General features: G+C 44.5%; 1 protein-coding gene across 1 annotated transcript in view; it reads right to left on the bottom strand.

Annotated features, from left to right (window-relative positions):
• The window catches only part of TNFAIP8 (TNF alpha induced protein 8), a 124,777-nt gene extending 121,068 nt beyond the window's left edge, over window positions 1-3,709 (bottom strand). Inside the window, exon 1 of the mRNA XM_056124523.1 lies at window positions 3,579-3,709. Coding sequence (XP_055980498.1) covers window position 3,579 — 1 coding nt within the window. The 5' untranslated portion in view covers window positions 3,580-3,709. The remainder of the gene's footprint in view (window positions 1-3,578) is intronic.
• Between the last annotated feature and the right edge of the window lie 14,410 nt (window positions 3,710-18,119).

Genomic DNA, 18,119 nt, shown 5'->3' with positions numbered 1-18,119 from the left:
CCTTCACCATATTCACATTGTCCAAGTCAGTGCAAAGTCAGTCCAGTTCCTGGGTGGCACCGAAGCTCCCAGTGCCCTCCTTGAGAAAACTGATGGTCTTTGTTTTTGGTTTGGTTTGGTTTTGGCTGTTTTTTGTTTTGGAGTCATACCTGGCAGCTTTCAGAGGCTTTCCTGGCTCTGTAAAGGAATGTATGAAGTGCTAGGGATTCCAATGGGGTTGGTGCAATGCAAGGTCAAGGGCCTTAACCCTTGTACTATCACTCTGGTCCCCAAAATAGGTGGTTTTTTACTTATTGCCATTCCTTCCTATCTTCTGGGTGGAGATCACCCCAATCAAGCCCCTTAATGGCACCAGGCAATAGAGGAACCAGAATGAACTATTCTGGTGTGGAAGCAAAGCTAGATTCTAACTAGGTTGAAGAAATCTCTAAGAAGGAAACGCTTTACTTCCAAAGGATTCTACCCAGCAGAAAAGTATTCAATAGCTCACTTAACTAGGAAACGTCTGTGGAATCCAGCACCATGGCAAACTCCACAACGAGGACCAGTTAATTGAAATTTCCCAAGTCAGAAACCACCTACAAACCTGCTCCCTCCCCCAGCCTCCCCAATTCTGGAATATTTCCTAAATAAGACTGGTTGCAATCATTTCTTCTCACAAGCCCTTTCCTCCAATTTCAACAGAATGAAGAATTGCAGGGCACAGACCTCACAGATACGTCCCTGGCCCTTGCCATGTGCACAATCAGTAGTGGCTTCTGCCACTCTGTAGGGATCCTAGTGACCTGTCCTCACAACACTGCCCCATGCTTAGGAAGATTCCCTCTAATATAATACAGTCAGAAACACGAGGTGATTTTTCCAACTCATTCCAGCCCTTTCTCATTAAATATAGACACACTAAAGTATCATAAATTTATTTCTTAATAGAAAAGATATCAAGGGCAATCTGTGCAGAATCACTGGGCTTTTGAGAGGACCTTTCTATAATCAATAATGAACAATGACTGAGTCAAATTGAGAGATCAATGGGCTCAAGTGCATGTTTGGCATACAGGCACCAGGATCTCATCCCTCTCATTACCTGGTCCTGGGACACCCCCAGGAATGACACTCCCCCCCACACACCCCAAGCACTAAGACTGGGAGTAGATTAAGTGCTACGGGATGTGGACCCCAAACAAAAAAATATGTATTGCTTCTTATTTGATAATCTGAGTGAATATAACGTTGAGCAAACTGGCAGGCTACCGAATGTAGCCTGCCCACATGGCAGAGTCTGGCAAACTCCCCGTGGCGTACCCAATATGCCAAATACCAGTAACAATGATGGGTCTCATTCTCCTAAAGAGCCTTGAATATAATCTCAGGGCCAGGATGAAGGAGACGTTACTGGGGCCTGCTCGAGGCAATCGACGATTAACAGGATGATTTGTGATTTGTGATAACGTTTAGCGCCTATTAATACAAAAAGCTTAATGCAAATAATTCAATATATTTTACAGGAAGGCTGGCAGTAGTCCATTCCCTAAATCTTATGCAATTTACAGGTAAAAACACAACGGGTGGAGCAAAGGTGGGGAGGCAATCAGTGTGCATGGAGGGAAACAGACCTCTCACAATCTACAAAAAAAAAAGTGTTATCACCTTGAATATGAGCAATAACTTGCCGACTTTTCTACACATAACAGATCTAATTAGAAGGTGGCAATAAATGTTTCCAGGTGTTTAATTAAGTGTGATAATCATTTCTTTTCTTAAAGAGAGTTAGAGTCATATGTTTACATTTTGGAGCACAATGTTTCCTTAGTTAAGACAGTGTGGAAACACTTTTGTGTTACACAGGATTCAAACCATGATAGAAATACCTGCTGAGATAAGCAGCACTTAAAGTGAGTTATCAACTCTAACTTCCATATGCCAGTGCAATATTGGCCACTTAAAGCAGCCTGCTTCTCCTTTAGCCATCAAGTTCTGTTATTCTTATACATCAATGGGTAGTTTCTACTCCACAAGCCATTTTCCTAGGAGAATTTCTTCATTCTTACCAAGGAAGTGGAGAAATCTGTGCCCGAGAAATAGTACAGCAGCCAGCGTACTAGTCTCCTATGAAGCAGACCCAGAATTCCATCTCAAGCACCCTATATAGTCCCCAAAGACTGCCAGCAGGGGCCAGTGCAATAGTACAGTGGGGTGGGGTTTGCCTTGCACATGACCGGTTCAATCCCCAGCATCCCATATGGTTCCCTGAGCACTTTTAGGAGTAATTCTTGAGTGCAGAGCCAGGAGTGGCCCTGAACATCACCGGGTGTGACCAAAAAAAGCCAAGAACAACAACAACCACCTCCCCCCCAAAAAAGGTTGCCAGCAGTGATTCCTGAGCGCAGAGGCATGAACATGCCCTGAGTACTGCGGGGTATGCAAACCCCGCCCCCACCACCACCAAAAAAAAAAAGAAAGAAAGTGGAGAAATGAGATGGGCAACTCTACTTTCACACGAACATAGTAAACTGAAATACAGACGAATTGCAAGAATGAGGATTTCCTGGGATCTTAGAAATCCACGGAACCTTTATAGAGCTGGATTCAAGTACAGCGCTGCCAGAAATCAAGCCATCAATGAAGATTTTCAAGCATAGAAATATGGAACCAGATTGATAGTACTGGGGTGAAGACACTGGTCTCGCAGTTTGCAGAAACTGGCTCAATTCCCTGAAACACCGCCAGGAGTAACTCCTGAGCACCACAGCGTGTGGCCCATAAACCAAAAAAAAATTTAAAAATTAAAGGTGTAGAAAGACGACTTGTATTTACATAATATTGACCTCTGCCCCCCAATAAAAAATAACTGACGGAGGGGGCCGCACGCTTTGTCATCGGTCACCAAGAATTCTGATGTGGGACACCAGTGTGAGCTCTAGCCTCCCACGATTGCCCTCGGGCACCGCTGGTCGGAGTCGCGCCGGGTTTCTAATGACAACGCAACGTGGGTTGTCATTAGAAACAGTGCCCGCTTAATAAAACACAGCCTGCATCGGTCCTCGCAGGTGCCCAGCGGCCGCCCACTTCAGGCGCCCTGGCACCGGGTGCAGCGCGCTCCGGGACACCCCGTCCCCAACTTTCCGCGCAGAGGAAGTCTCCGCCGAACACTCTCGGGGCAAGCCTGGCGTCCCCGCCCGACTGACAATGCAGGGCTGGGTTCCGATCTCGGACCGGCACCTCGCTGCAATCTGGGGCTCCAGATACCGCGGGCGGCCCTTTGGCCCGCGGGAGCCCTTTCCAGGAGGGTGTGACCCCGAGCGGGGCAGCCCCGGCGCAGAGGCAGGAAGGAGGCAGGGGGTCGGGAAGAGCTCCCCGAGCCGGCGCTGCCGGAGCACCGGGTAGGAGCTGGGCGAGCCTCTGGGGGCTGTGCGCCCCCCGCGCGCGCCCCCACACACACGCACATACACACACACCGACACGCGCGCAAACTTCGCCCCACTCGCTGCCCAAACTCGGCGAGCGGAAAGCGCGCACCCGAGAGCCCCGGGAACCCGCCCGGCCCCCGAGCGCGAGGCACCCACACCGCAGGCACTTACTCGAGGACGGGGCGCAGCGGCGCCGGGACGCTGAAGCGCGCAGGGTGCTCCGATGGTGCCCAACTCCCCAGTCGCGGGCTCCCGCGGTCCCAGCAGCCCAGCGCGCGCCACAGCCGGCGGGAGACAAGGAGCTCGCGGCTGGGGGCGGAGCGGGGCGGTGGAGGGGGCGGGGCGGGGGCGGGGCCGAGAGGAGGACGTAGGGGGTGGGGCGGAGGGGAGGAGCCAAACGGCAGCCAGCCGCAGTTAGGGGCGGGCAGGCTGTTAGGAAAGTTGGGCGGAGGGCGGGGCTAGGAGGAGCAGTTGCGGGTGGAGGCGTGGCTTCCAAGGGGTGGGGGCGGGGCTGGGGGAGGAGCTTGAAGGAACCCGGGGCAGGACTGTGAGCAGAACGCGAGGGCTGAGGACAGCCGAGGGCGGGGCTTTGCAGGAGCAGCCTGATGACCCGGGGGCGATCAAAGAGGTAGAGCGTGGCAGCACCGCAGGCACTGGATTGCCGGAGGAGGATCAAGAAAGCCCTGGGAGGTCAGGGACACAGAGGAGGAGCCTAGCAACCCTGGGTCACTAGTGACCAGAGCTTACCAGAGAAGCGGCTTCCAAAAGAACACGGAGGAGGGCTGGGCAATGTGCTCGGAAGTGCACCAAGACTGCAAGAGCCCTGAGGTTAAGAGATCAGAACCGAGTGGGCGATCAAACAGGAAGGTGTGCCTTTGGAGTTTGTCACTTTGATTAAAAACACATACCAATCTCTCAGTGTATGACTGGTTAGCAAATCATAAATACACTGAATATTATCATCAGTTGCTGTTATGATTACATTATTATCGATAATAATGATGTTTAGAGTAAGCCATTAAACCCCACCTGCTTCATTTTGTTTGAGGTACAGTGATTTGCAATACTGTTCATGATAGTGTTTCATGCACACAATGTTCCAACAGCACATTCTCACCAGAATGTCCACTTCCCTCTATCACTGACTCAGTGTTCATTCCCTTCACTGGAGAATACAAGGAGACGGCCCCCTGCAGTGGTAAACTCAGGTCTGTAGACCAGATCTCCGGTTTTGCTGTCTTTGGCCATATTATTCCCTTACTATGCTTCTTTGTATCCCACATATGAAAGAGATCATTCTGTACCCATCTCTTCTTCTTCTGACTTACTTCTCTCAGCTTGTTACTCTCCAGATCATCCACTTAGCACAAAGTACAATATTTTGGCTTACATCAGAGTGGCCTTCCAGTATATGTAAATATATATATATATATCATAGTTTCTTTATCTAGTCATCTGGGATGATTCTAGGTTTTAGCTATTGTGAATGGTGCTGTACTGAATGTAGGAACACAAAATGTCTTTTCAAAATAGTTTTTGAGCCCTTGGGGTAGATAGTATAATTGCTTGGTTATATGAAAGATTAATTTCCTTAGATTTTTTTTGTTGTTGTTTGTTTGTGTTTTTAATGTCCACATTGTTTTCTCAAGAGGTTCAACCATGAGGCTGGAGCCTGTAGGTTGCTTGTCTTGCATACAGCTCAGCAGACTTGGGTTCAATCCCTGGCACATAGGCCCCAAAACCCCCTAGGAATGATCCCTGAACTCAGAGACAGGAGTAAGCCTTAAGCACTGCTTAGTATGGTCTAAAAGCAAACAACAACAAAAAGGTTCAATCTCTTTGGGAAAGAACTGTTCCTTTTTTTCTAGGAAAAGAAGGTTTCTTTCCCCCGTGTCCACACCAAGACTGGTTGTTTTTGTTGTTTTATATATGCCAGACTCACTTGCTCTTAACTTTCTTTTCGTATTCTTTTTGAGCTTCATTGCCCCTCCCTACTTTTGTTTCTATTTGTGAAGGATAAAGGGCTTCCTCTCTTGAAAATAAAGACTCTGTGACTTGTAGGAAGCCAGTCCAGATTGCTACCCCTATGGGCTTCTCTGTGACTATGACTACAGAGCCAATGGATAGCTCTGCTGGAATGGGACGGAATCTGGGGCTTCCTTCTGCTGAGGATCCCTGATCCTCACCCAATCTAAAGTACTATTGGGAAAAGTGCTTGGTCGTCGTGGGAATACAATGAAGTCACACACAGAACACTGTATAATGCACCGTGCAGAGATGTAGGAACATTAGTAATCACTGTCACTGTCCTCCTGTTGTTCATCGATTTGCTCGAGCAGACCCAATAACATTGTGAGACTTGTTGTTACTGTGTTTGGCATATCCAATACACCACGGGGAGCTTGCTAGGCTCTGCCGTGCAGGCAAGATACTCTCGGTAGCTTGCTGGGCTCTCCTAGAGGGGTGGAGGAATCGAACTCAGGTTGGCCAGGTTGGCCACATGCAAGGCAAACACCTTACCCGCCATGCTATCGCTCCAGCCCTAGTAATAACTACAAAAAAAAAAAAGAAGTGTGTCACTGTTGTGATTTGCATAACAATATATAAAATATGATATGGATGATATGGTTCTCCAATTTTAATGGAAAAATGAGTCAGAAATAAGTGAAGCAAAAACAGATTGCCCAAAGTACGTATTTAAGAAATCTCAGAGTGTGTTGGGAGAGGACTAAATATTTCATAAACAGAGAAAAAATAACACATTCTGGATTTATGGTCAAATAAGAATACATGTACAAAGTTTGGGGACCAAAGCAATAGTACAGCAGCTAGGATGCTTGGCTTGCACATGGCTGATTCTGGTTCAATTTCTGGCATCCCATATGGTCCCCCATGCACCCAGGAGTAAATTCTGACACTGCTGGTGTGGCTTGAAAAGAAAAAAAGGAGAAAACATACACAAGTTTCAAAGTGGTAAGAAGAGAATCTGCCCCGTTGATATGACTATGGAAAAGAGAGGTTGGGAAGATTTTTTTGGTTGTTGTTTTGTTTTGTTTTGTTTTGTTTTGGGGCCACAACCAGTGATGCTCAGGGGTCTCTCCTGGCTCTGTGCTGAGGGATTACTCCTGGCAACACTCGGGGAACCACATGGATGCAGGGGATCAAACCCAGGTCAGCTATGTGGAAGGCAAATGCCACCTGCTATACTATCGCTCCAACCCCTCAGAAAGACATTTTTGAAGAAAGAGGTGATGTCTGAGTTTGGTTTTGAAAAAAAGTAATTTGGATTTGAGGCTAGAGCAATAGTATAGGGGATAGAGTGCCTGTCTTGCACATGGCTGACCTAGTTTCAGTCCCCAGTAACCCAGATGTATGTTCTCTCCCCAAGCACCTCCAGGAGTAACCCCTGAACATCACCAGATGTGGCCTCAAAACCAAAAAAATAGTGAGTGGGGTCTTTAAGAGCTACAGGTGGAGAAAGGGAACAGTATAGACATTTGTAAACATTAAGAACTGGGGGCCAGAAATGTGGCTGAGTGACAAAAGCATATGCTTTGTACATGTACGGCCCTGGGTTCAAACCCCAGTAAAAAAAAGAAAAATAGAGAAAGGAAAGGCGGGGGGGAGAAGTTTTGGAGATGGAGACAGACAGACTGAGATGTGGGCTGAGGCTATAAAAGGATAAAATTATATAGTTAATATTTGGGCCAGGAAGATAGTTCAAAGGTTTGGAGCACTGGCTTTGCATGTTGGAGCCCTGGGTTCAATTCCTAGCACTATATGGTCTCCCGAACCCTTTTAAGAGAGACCCCCCCCTGAATGGGGAGATGCTCCAGAGAACCTCAAGGTGTAGCTTCCTCTCCCAATCCCAGCTAGGATAAAATGAAGGATATTGGGGAAGAAGTAAAACAGAGGTTGGAATAAAACTGAAACAATAGAGAAGGACCAACTCCAAGTGTTTCTTTCTCATTGGAACTAAAGGACATTAATTTGATCCTTAGGAAAGAGAAAGCAAGCTGTTTTTGTTCTTTTGTTTTGTTGTTGTTTGTTTGTTTTGTAAGTTTGGTTTCTGGGCCACTGCTGTTGGTACTCAGGGCATACTCCTGGTTCTGCACTCAGGGATCATTTCGAGGAGAGATCCATATGAGGTGCCAGGGATCGAACTCACATCAGTCCCATGCAGGGCCTGAGCCCTACCCACGGCACTATCTCTCTAGGCCCGTAGCAAGATTTTAAGGAGGGGAGACATACCAAATATTGTTCTAATATAAAGAATGATCTGGCAGCATTGTCTAGAGAATGTGAAGGTCAGGAAACCTGCTTACTAAGTGATAAAGTAAGTCATGGTGAGATACTGTGGTAGGATGAACAAGGACTCCAGGAAAGATGAACATTCCCTACTCCCTAGAAACTGTGGCAATGTTACCTTATAAGGCAAAAGAAACTTTGTGGATGTGATTAAAGACAATGAGTTCATGATTATTATGGATTATTTGGGTGTATTAACTCTTCACTCTAATCATATGGGTTCCATAAAGTAGAAGATCTAGGCCAGAAGCCAAGGAATACGGGTGGCCTCCAGAAGCAAAGAATGGACGTCCATCAATAAAAAACATGAGGACTCTCAATTTTACAACCACAAGGAGCTGAATTATGCCAATAATTCAAATGAGTCATGAAACAGTTTCTTCCTTAGAGTCTGAGAAAGGAAGTCAGTTCTACTGGTGTCTTGATTTTATTCTGGTGAAATTTACACTGGACTTCTAACCTAAAAATGTACAATAATAAATCTGTGTTGCTGTAAGGTCCCAACTTGGTGATCATTGAGGGCAGTAATGGGAAACTAATGCAGATGTTGATGTTATAAACAAAATGGAAAGTTGGAAAGATAGTAAATTCAAGATTTACACAGATCCTGGAGATTAATGAGATACGAGGTGTGAGGGAAGGAAATACAAATAGGTTGACTTACAGAGTGTCTATATTTGCAGCTCAGTTTTTTATGCCATCCCAGCAGGGAAGGACAAAGTACTTTCTAAATCCTGGAGACTGCAGCGATACAACTAAGTTGGGATTAAAAGAATTTGTAGAGGGGCCAGAGTGATAGCACAGTGGGTAGTGTGTTTGCCTTGCACAAGGACAACCTGACTTCGATCCCCAGCATCCTATATGGTCCCTTGAGCACTACAAGGAGTGATTACTGAGTGCAGAGTCAGAGGTAATCCCTGAGCATGACTGGGTGTGGCCCAAACATGGGGTGGAGCAGAAGAATTTGTAAACTCCCAGCTTTTCTCCTCCTCCTTCCCAATCAAATAACTAAAAATTACCTCTAAGGCTTGGCAATATAGTACCGAAGGTAGGGTGCCTGCCTTGCATGTGTTTGACCCAAATTTGATCTCTGCACCCCATGTGGTCCCCCAGACCTGGCAGGAGTGATCCCTGAGCACAGAACCAAGAGTAAGCCCTGAGCACCACCAGGTGTGGCTCTAAAAAAATAAAAATAAAATTATCCCTAAATTGCCAAAGAAGGTGATTTTTATCCCCAAAGATTGTGTTAGAGCTGAGAGGTTTTTTTAATTTTTAAAATTGAATCTTCATGAATTATAAAGTTATTGTGGTTGAGTTTCAGGTATACAATGTTTTGACACCAATCCCTTCACCAGTGACCACTTCCCTCCACCCATGTCACCCGTTTCCAACTCACCCCCCAACCTGCCTTTTATGGCAGGTGCTTTTTTCTTTTCCTTTTAGGGACTATGGTTTACAAAACTGTTACTAAAAGGGTACCATGCATATCATTTTATCTTCTTTCAGCAGCCAGTCCTCATTCAGAGTGACCACTTCCTTTTATTATTGTCATAGTGCTCCCTTCCCTGACCCCCCAGTGACAAGTTACCCACCAAGGACAAGTTCTCCTGCTCTTTGTTTCTATTGTTTTGGGGCATTAGTTATTCCTCCACTGTGTTTCTGTATATCCCGCATATAAGTACATTTGAGAATCTGTTTAAGCTGAGTGAAATTGGACAAAGCAGAAAACCTTAATGAGACTTGGTTGCTTCTTCTTTGTGACAGAAAAAGCCAGAGCTGTCTGATTCTGAGCATCAGAGTGCTGTGGTTTCTATAGCTTCAACCCTGGGAACTTTCACCAAGACTCTTTCAGTCTCCCTTGCTTCCACCTGCACCCTGAGAAATATCCCAGAGCCTTTTATATCTTAAAAATAATGCTATGATTTTGGACTTGAATATGCCACACACCAACTATAACTTGGTTTCCCCTACTCTCCATTTACCTCACCCTTTGCTTGGGTCTTTCTAGTTTTCTTTCATATAATGAGAACCTACAGTCCAGTCACTAACCACTCATGTTCTCATTCCTTTACCACATCACCCTTTCCTTGTATCTTTCTTACCTTACTCAATTTGGTTAATCTTTCTAGTCGTTCTTTCAACATGCAGTGAGTAACTAGAACCACGCATGAATGTAAAACTTGGTATTCTACAGATCCAGAATCTCTAATTGTAGCTCTGCATGCAGCCTGGATATTCTCCATATTGAATGGAAGGGAGGGGTGTCGAATCTTTAACCCTCTTCTTAAGTATTCATTCCCGCCCTCTAACACTTACTATGCTCTTGATAGATGATCTTCTGGTATTTTGTAAAAAATATGCAGATCTTAGGAACTGCATGGTGAAAGTGGGTAAAAAAACAAACGTGATAGCCTCTCAATATCTGAGTTGCAGACCATACTTTTCAGGAGAAGAGAGAGAGAGAGAGAGAGAGAGAGAGAGAGAGAGAGAGAGAGAGAGAAGGAAAGTGCCTGCCATAGAGCCACAGAAGCAGGCTGGGGGAAAGGGAGGGTGGCAGGAGGCAAACTGGGGTCATTGGTGGTGGGAAATGGATACTGGTGCAGAGATGGGTGTTGGATCATTATATGACTGAAACCTGATCATGAACAGCTTTATAACTGTATCTCATAGTGACTCAATTAAAAAAATTAAAAATTAAAAAAAATTAACTACTTGTACTCCAGAATGTCTTATCTGCTTTCATAGAACTAAGCCTGTAACCGCCTTCCTTCTATGGTAATTTTGTGAAGACTCTCTCTCTCCTCTGAAGATAACTGCATAATCAAATATCTAAAGCTGTCTTCCCTCACTGGAAATTTTACTAAACTATTTCTAATATATTTTTAATTGTTTTCTAATAGACATGATTATTATAAAATATTGAATTAAATGGTTTTTTGTTAAGATAAAAAAAAGAAAAAGAAAATACACAGACCAAACAATAGTTTTCTCAGCTTCCTGCCCCCATTACCAAAAATGCCACCTGCATCCATAATCATCTTGACTCTCTTGTCTTTCTGGGTCAAAATTAATCTATTCAGCAGCCTTCTGGGTCCCTCTCCTTCTACGTGAAGCAATGCATCCCATTAAATATTCTGTTTATCTCAAAATGAGATAAACAGATCTTAGGAACTGCATGGCGAAAGTAGGTAAAGAAAGAAAATAGGTAAAGAAACAAATTTTATTCAAAACAAAAGAGATAGATAGAGAGAGAAAATTGCTGGGGCAAGTTAGTATACTGGGAAAGCCACTTTCTTTGATGCGACTGACCTGGGTTTGAACCTCATCATCCCATATGAGAGCCCCTGAACCCTGCTAGGAATGATCTCTGAGCACAGAACATGAAGCAAGCTCTGAGAACCATTATATGTGATCCAAAACCAGGAGTATGACAACAATAAGACAAAAATGCTAAAATAAAAAATTCTTCATAAACCCACCCACCTTCTCTAACTATGAGCCACTTTACCAGAGCCATTGAGGCCTGAGAGAACATAGGTACTAACAGTGCAAATAGTCCAAAGTGGCCTCTGTCTCAGTCCTAACTTTAGGGCAGAATTCTCAACTGCCCAAGGTCATATGGCCCTTATTGGGCCTGAGTAAATTGGGCCATTTTCACAGGTAAATGTGTCTTACTGGAAATGGAGGTCCAGTGGAAGAAACAAGCTTGGGAGTGGAGCACAGATGAAAAAGATTGAAAAATACTGTTTTAGGGGAGCAGAGAAGAGATCTGTAAGGCATTAAGGCAATTGGCTCCAATGGTGCTGACATAACTGGACAACCACATGCAAAAAAATGGGCTTAGACCTCGACTTAACACCATGCACAAAAGTCAGATCAAAATGGATTACAGATCTCAACATCAGGCCAAAATCCATAAGGTACATTAAAGACAAGGTTGGCAAAACCCTCCACGATATCGAGGCTAATGGTATCTTCAAAGACAATACCCCACTGACCAACCAAGTGGAAACAGAGATAAACAAATGGGACTATTTTAAATTAAGAAGCTTCTGCACCTCAAAAGATACAGTGACCAGAATACAAAGACAATCTACAGAATGGGAAAGAATATTTACCCAGTACCCATCTGATAAGGGCTGATATCAAGGGTATACAAAGCACTGGTTGAACTCTACAAGAAGAAAACATCTAACCCCATCAAAAATGGGGTGATGAAATGAACAGAAACTTTTCCAAAGAAGAAATATGAATGGCTAAAAGACACATGAGAAAATGCTCTATATCACTAATCATCAGGAAGATGCAGATCAAAACAACAATGAGATATCATCTCACACCACAGAAACTGGCCCACATCCAAAAGAATAAAAGCAACCTGTTGGCGTGGATGTGACGAGAAAGGGACTCTCCTTCACTACTGGTGGGAATGCCGACTGGTTCAGCCCTTTTGGAAAACAGTATGGCCGATTCTCAAAAAATTAGAAATTGAGCTCCCATTTGACCCAGCTATACCACTCCTGGGAATATATCCCGAAGAGGCAAAAAAAAGTACAGTCAAAATGACATTTGCACTTCTATGTTCATTGCTGCACTATTCATAATAGCCAAAATCTGGAAAAAAAAACCCCGAGTGCCCGAGAACAGACGACTGGTTAAAGAAACTTTGGTACATCTACACAATGGAGCACTATGTAGCTGTTAGAGAAGATGAAGTCATGAAATTTACATACAAGTGGTACTACATGGAAAGTATCATGCTAAGTGAAATGAGTCAGAAAGAGAGGGACAGACATAGAAAGATTGCATTCATCTGGGGAACATAAAGTAACAAAATAGAAGACTAACACCCAAGAATAGCTGAAATAAGTACCAGGAGGTTCACTCCATGACTTGAAAGCCAGCCGCACATGCTGGGGGAGAAGGCAACCCAGATAGAGAAGGGAGCGCCAAATAAAGGGTGTTGAAAGGATCCTCCCAGGATAGGAGGTGCATGCTGAAAATAGACTATAGACCAAACATGATTGCCACTCAATTCCTCTTTAGCAAACCATAGCACCCAAAAGGAGAGAGATCAAAAGGGAATGCCCTGACACAGGGGTGGTGTGAGATGGGGGGGGGAGGGGTATGGGGGGGAGGGATACTGGGAACACTGGAGGTGGAGAATGGGCACTGATGGAGGGATGGATACTCAATCATTGTAAAACTGAAGCCCAAGCACAAAAAGTTCTAAGTCTACAACTGTACCTCATGGTGATTTACTATTAAAAATAATGTTTAAAATAAAAGGCAATTGACTCTATTTGCATGAATACAACTAGACTTTAATCCCTTTAACTTGATAAAAGCATCTGACTACACCAGATTCATAGAGAATATTTCAAAATTCACTTTTCTATCTTGGACCAACAGATACGTGGGTTATTTAATTTTTAAAATAGCACTAGAATATTTCCAATCTAGGGTTGTGAAAAATGTATTAGGATCTAGGAAGCTTCTATTACCTAGTCCATTATTCAATGATTAAATACATTTAAAAATAGTTGCTGCTACACTGTCTTAAAGAATCATCTCAAACCATATTGCCCTTCCAAAACAAAAGCTCTCAAACTTTATAAATCAAGAGTCAGAGCAATAGTACGGTGGGTGGGGCTCTTGCCTGACATGCAGACGACTCAAATTCAATGGAACAGTGAGATGTGCTACAGTGGTCCTGGAATGATCCTTGAGTGCAGGAGTAAGCCATTAGCACTGCTAGATGTAGTCCCCAAAACAAACAAACCAAAATAATTTTTACAGAAAAACAAAAATCAAAGGGCTTGAGTGCATGCACTGCATGCCAGTAGCCTGGGTTGGGTCCTGAATACTGCATGGTTCTGTGATCACTATTGGACCTCCAAGTACCAAGCCAGGAGTATTTCCCATGCACTTCCAGGTTTTCCCCCAACCAGCAAACAAAAACATAAAGTAACTAAAGAAAACCATAAAGAAAGAAAATAAAAAAATAAATTTTAATAAAGAAATACATTTAATAAAGAAAATTTAAAAATTTAAATTAAATTTTTTTAAATTTAATAAAGAAAATAAAGAGTAAAAGTAACTCACAGTTCCTGGGAAAATGGGGTTTGTACAAAAGAGGTTCCAACCAATTAAGTAGCAAAGGATAAACTGGAGGTTTCCAGGCAGAGAAAGGGGAATCCAGAACAGAAGGGAGGGAGAAGAGACAAGGTCTAACTTTTTCAGGAGGTTAAAATGACTTATAAAGAATGGATCCCTTAAATAACCCATTAAGGTGGCCTTTGTATTTTAATTATTTTTTCTTTTTTTCTTATTGAATCACCTTGAAATACAATTACAAAGCTTTCTTTCCACCACCAGTGGCACCAATATATCCCTCCACCCCCCCCACCCCCTCCCCCCCCCCCCCCCCCCCCGCCATCTCAGTCCTTACCCTGCCTCCATTTTCCCAAGACTCTCTCTCTCTACTTTTGGGCATTATGGTTTGCTGAAAATTTTCCAACCACTATTCAAGCTTGTCTGCCAGGGGCTTATGCTAGATCATTTGTTGTCCATTTTGAATATCATGGGTGCCATGGCTGTGTGTTTCTGGAATCCTAGATTGTAAATGTTTCGGTTCCAGTGACATTTCTGTAGGGCGCTGATCCATTTTGGGATTCAGTTGGGCATCTCTGGTCCAGGGCTGTTGGTGAGATAAGATGGTGCCCGGAGGTGCATTGTAGGTGTAACAGCCAGGCTGATGAGCAGGTAGGGAGCTGGTGAGGGACAGCTTGGCGCCTCTGCCACAATGTGGCATGGTGATTTAGTCCTGGAACCCGCATACCTGGGCCTTGCTTGTGGAAGCTCTTGGGCACCGGGATTCCATCTGGAGTAGGCAAGGAGATTGTACCTGCTCCATCTGGGGTTCCCCACGTGAAATTGGCACCATATGGGGCCCAGAGAGATCTCCAGCTCTGTGATGTCTTTTGGGACTCACTACTGTGTTTCTGGCTTTTGATCTCTTTCGAGATTTATTAATGGGTCTCTGAAGCAACACCAGTAATAGAGTACACAGGGTGGCGCTGGAGTTGGTTCATGGGGGTGACTGCCAGTGCTTCTATGTGTATTGGGAAGTGGGTAAAGGTAGCCCACCCCAACTCTGTGAAAGCCTGGAGATTTCAGTCACAAAACCTGCATACCCGAATTTTCAGCAGATTATATCTTGGTGAGGTCTGTCCTGAGATGGAGACAGTGCAGTGAGGCCAGGGTATGGTGACAATTTTGGATTGGGGCAAGCAGCTACTGAGGGCTCTGCCTGGGCAGGCACAGGCCAACCTGCCCCCCTCTGATTTACCCCAGTCTGTTTAGCCATGTGTGTCCAAGATTAACTATGGCTTTTGATCTCTTTCGAGATTTATCTATGGGTCTCTGACATAAGGCCAATAAATGAGTTTTTTTATACATGAACAGAAGGCCACCTTGCATGCAGTCCAGATGCATTTCTGCCAAAAGCCGCTGGGTTTCAAGATTTGTTTCTGAGTCTCTGGAATCATGGCCGTTAATCTGGCTTGATCAGGAGCCAGAGAGGTCGTTTGTAGGCAGCAATTTGAGGTCTCATTGGTATGGGGAGGAAAGGGCTGGTTCTACCCCCATCTGGTGAGGCCCCGCGTGTCTCATCACTGCAGGCCCAACCCTGTGGCCTCTGGAGGATGGTGGTCACCGGGCTGCCAGGGGGAACAGGCCAAGGTACGAAACCTATTCCCACCTGGAGTGGCCCAGTGCCAGTAACCTACTGCAGGAACAGGATACATTTTTTTGAAAAGCCTTTGGGTTCCGAGATTCGTTTTTGAGTCTCTGGGATCATGGCCATTAAGCAGTTCAGTCAGGAACCAGAGAGGCCATGCCTCCAATTATATAGCTGAGCTGGAGGTGGTGTGTGAGTGTGTCTCCTCCCACATACCTAACTTTTGGCTGTTTACTTTCTTGGTAAACTTTGCCCCAAGATTTTGGGGTCTGGTCAAAGTCACAGCAGCAATTTTGGGGTATCTGAAAATCTGACGGTGCCATCAGGCTGATGCACTCGCCTCACAGGTACAGGCTGACCTGCTGGTGGCACCATACCCCCGATAAATGAGCTTGTATAGCTGAGCTGGAGGAGGTGGTTTGTGGGAATGGGTCCCACATACCTTACTTTTGGCCGTTTAATTTCTTGGTAAACTTGGTCCCAAGTTGTTGGGGTCCAGCCAAAGTCACAGCAGCCATTTTGGGGTGTAAGGAAGCCTGAATGCACCATCAGGTTTTTGATGCACTCACCCCGCAGGTATAGGTTGATCTGTTGGTGGCACCATACCCTCTTTAATTATGTTTTTAAGGGAGTACCAAAGAATTCTTGACTCAGCTTTACTATCTTCCAAAATTTTAATTTTTTAAATTTATTTTTTAGGCCCACACCTGGCCTGGTATTTCGGGTTTTTTTCTGGCAGTGTTTGAGGACCATGCAGTGCTGGGGATCAAACTCAGGACTTCTACACACAGAGAATATGCTCCCACAATCCAGACAATTAAGCTCTCTAACCAGGCCCCAACCCCCAGCACCCACCATTTTTAAACTAATTTTCTGAGTCTTCAATTCTTTTTTTAACCCTACTCCTTTCAAGAGCTGTATACTAACTCATCTTTTGTTTTTTTGGGGGGGCCACACTGGCTGTGCTCAGGGCTTACTCCTGACTCTGGGCTCAGGGATCACTCCTAGCAGGGCTCAGGAGACTATGTGATGTATCAGGGATCAAACCTTGGTCAGCCACGTGCAAGGCAAGCACCCTACTCACTACTATCTCACCCATCCATTGACATATAATCTTGTCCTTGTGAATAACCCTATGAGTGAGCTAGAGTATAATATATATTAAAATATTATATCTTTACTAATAGATCAGTATGCAGGGACCAAGATGTAGCTCAGTAGTAGAGCACATTCCTTGCATGTGTAAAGCCCTGGGTTTGATTTTTGTCATATACACACAAAATCAAGATGTAAACTGAGTAGGATAGGAGAACTGCTTGATGTCATACAAACTGAAAACTCGGGATAGGGACAAGGGCTTATGTGACTCAGTGGTAGAATGCCTGCTTTACTTATGTGAAACCTGGAGTAATATTCCTGCCTTCAACTGTGTGAACAACTCGACAAACTCGACAGAAAACATTGAACCCATAGATAACAAGAAGTAAACAAAAGCTGCAGTAGAAAAAAAAATTCTTTTGAATCAATGATATTTTCTTCAGACTTTCAAATACTTCAGACCCCACTTACACCATAGCACTAGTGAAGATATCTTTATGATTTCCCACTCTTTATTCAGGATGGCATCTACTGAAGAGTTACATTTACTAGAACATCTCTCTCTCTCTCTCTCTCTCTCTCTCTCTCTCTCTCTCTCTCTCAGGCATATCTGGTGGGCTCTGGAGATCATATGGAAAGCTGGGGATTGAACCAAGTTCAGCTGCATGCAAGGCAAGCAAGCACCCTATTCTCTGTACTATCGCCCTGAATTTAAAAGATATCACACCTTAAGAAAATCTGCTGACTCAACAACAAATCTCTGGGAAGAGAGCACAGAATGATACACCATAGCCATGTTGCCAGACTCCATGCCATGCTGTTTCAACACTGGCAACCCGGAGTGAGGCGGGTGAGGCCCCTCCTCGCCCCAAGGGACTCAGCACCGGCAGCCGAAAACCTCCAGAACTCAACCACTGCCATGCTCATGGCTGATCTCCACACGCTCGGACGAGTCTCACTCACGAGTTAATGTATTCCTGGACAACTCATACCTCACACTCATGTTCCAAGAGTAGCACACCACGTTTGATGGGGTTTAAGATACACACACACACTCAATATTTAACAACATATTAGTAATCTCTTACAAAAGGGCTTAATGACTCCTGGGTGAAATAAAACAACCTTCACATACTTTCCTCTAAGAAATCCTTTTTGGATTACTTTTAGTGGATTATTCATAATAAGCAATACAAAAATTATTTTGGTTTTGCTTTGAGGGCAAAGTTTGGGGTTCAGGATGAAAACATTCAAAATACAGTGATGGGAAGGTGTAATGGTGGTGGGATTAGTGTTTGAATATTAAGTGTAATCAAATAGCATAGCACTGTCCTCCTGTTGTTCATCCATTTGCTTGAACGGGCACCAGTAATGTCTCCACTGTGAGACTTGTTACTATTTTTGGCATATCGAATATGCCACGGGGAGCCTGCCAGGCTCTGTTGTGTGGGCGAATACTCTCGGTAGGTTGCCAGGCTCTCCAAGAGGGACTGACAAATTGAACCTGGGTTGGTCGCGTGCAAGCCAAATGCCCTACCAGCTGTGCTATTGCTCCAGCCTGTAAT

This window comes from Sorex fumeus, unplaced genomic scaffold (genome assembly GCF_029834395.1).
Source record: "Sorex fumeus unplaced genomic scaffold, SorFum_2.1 ptg000051l, whole genome shotgun sequence".
Classification (NCBI taxonomy): Eukaryota; Metazoa; Chordata; class Mammalia; order Eulipotyphla; family Soricidae; genus Sorex; species Sorex fumeus.
The sequence above is the reverse complement of the archived record's forward strand: the minus strand, read 5'-3'. Positions and strand labels throughout refer to the sequence as shown.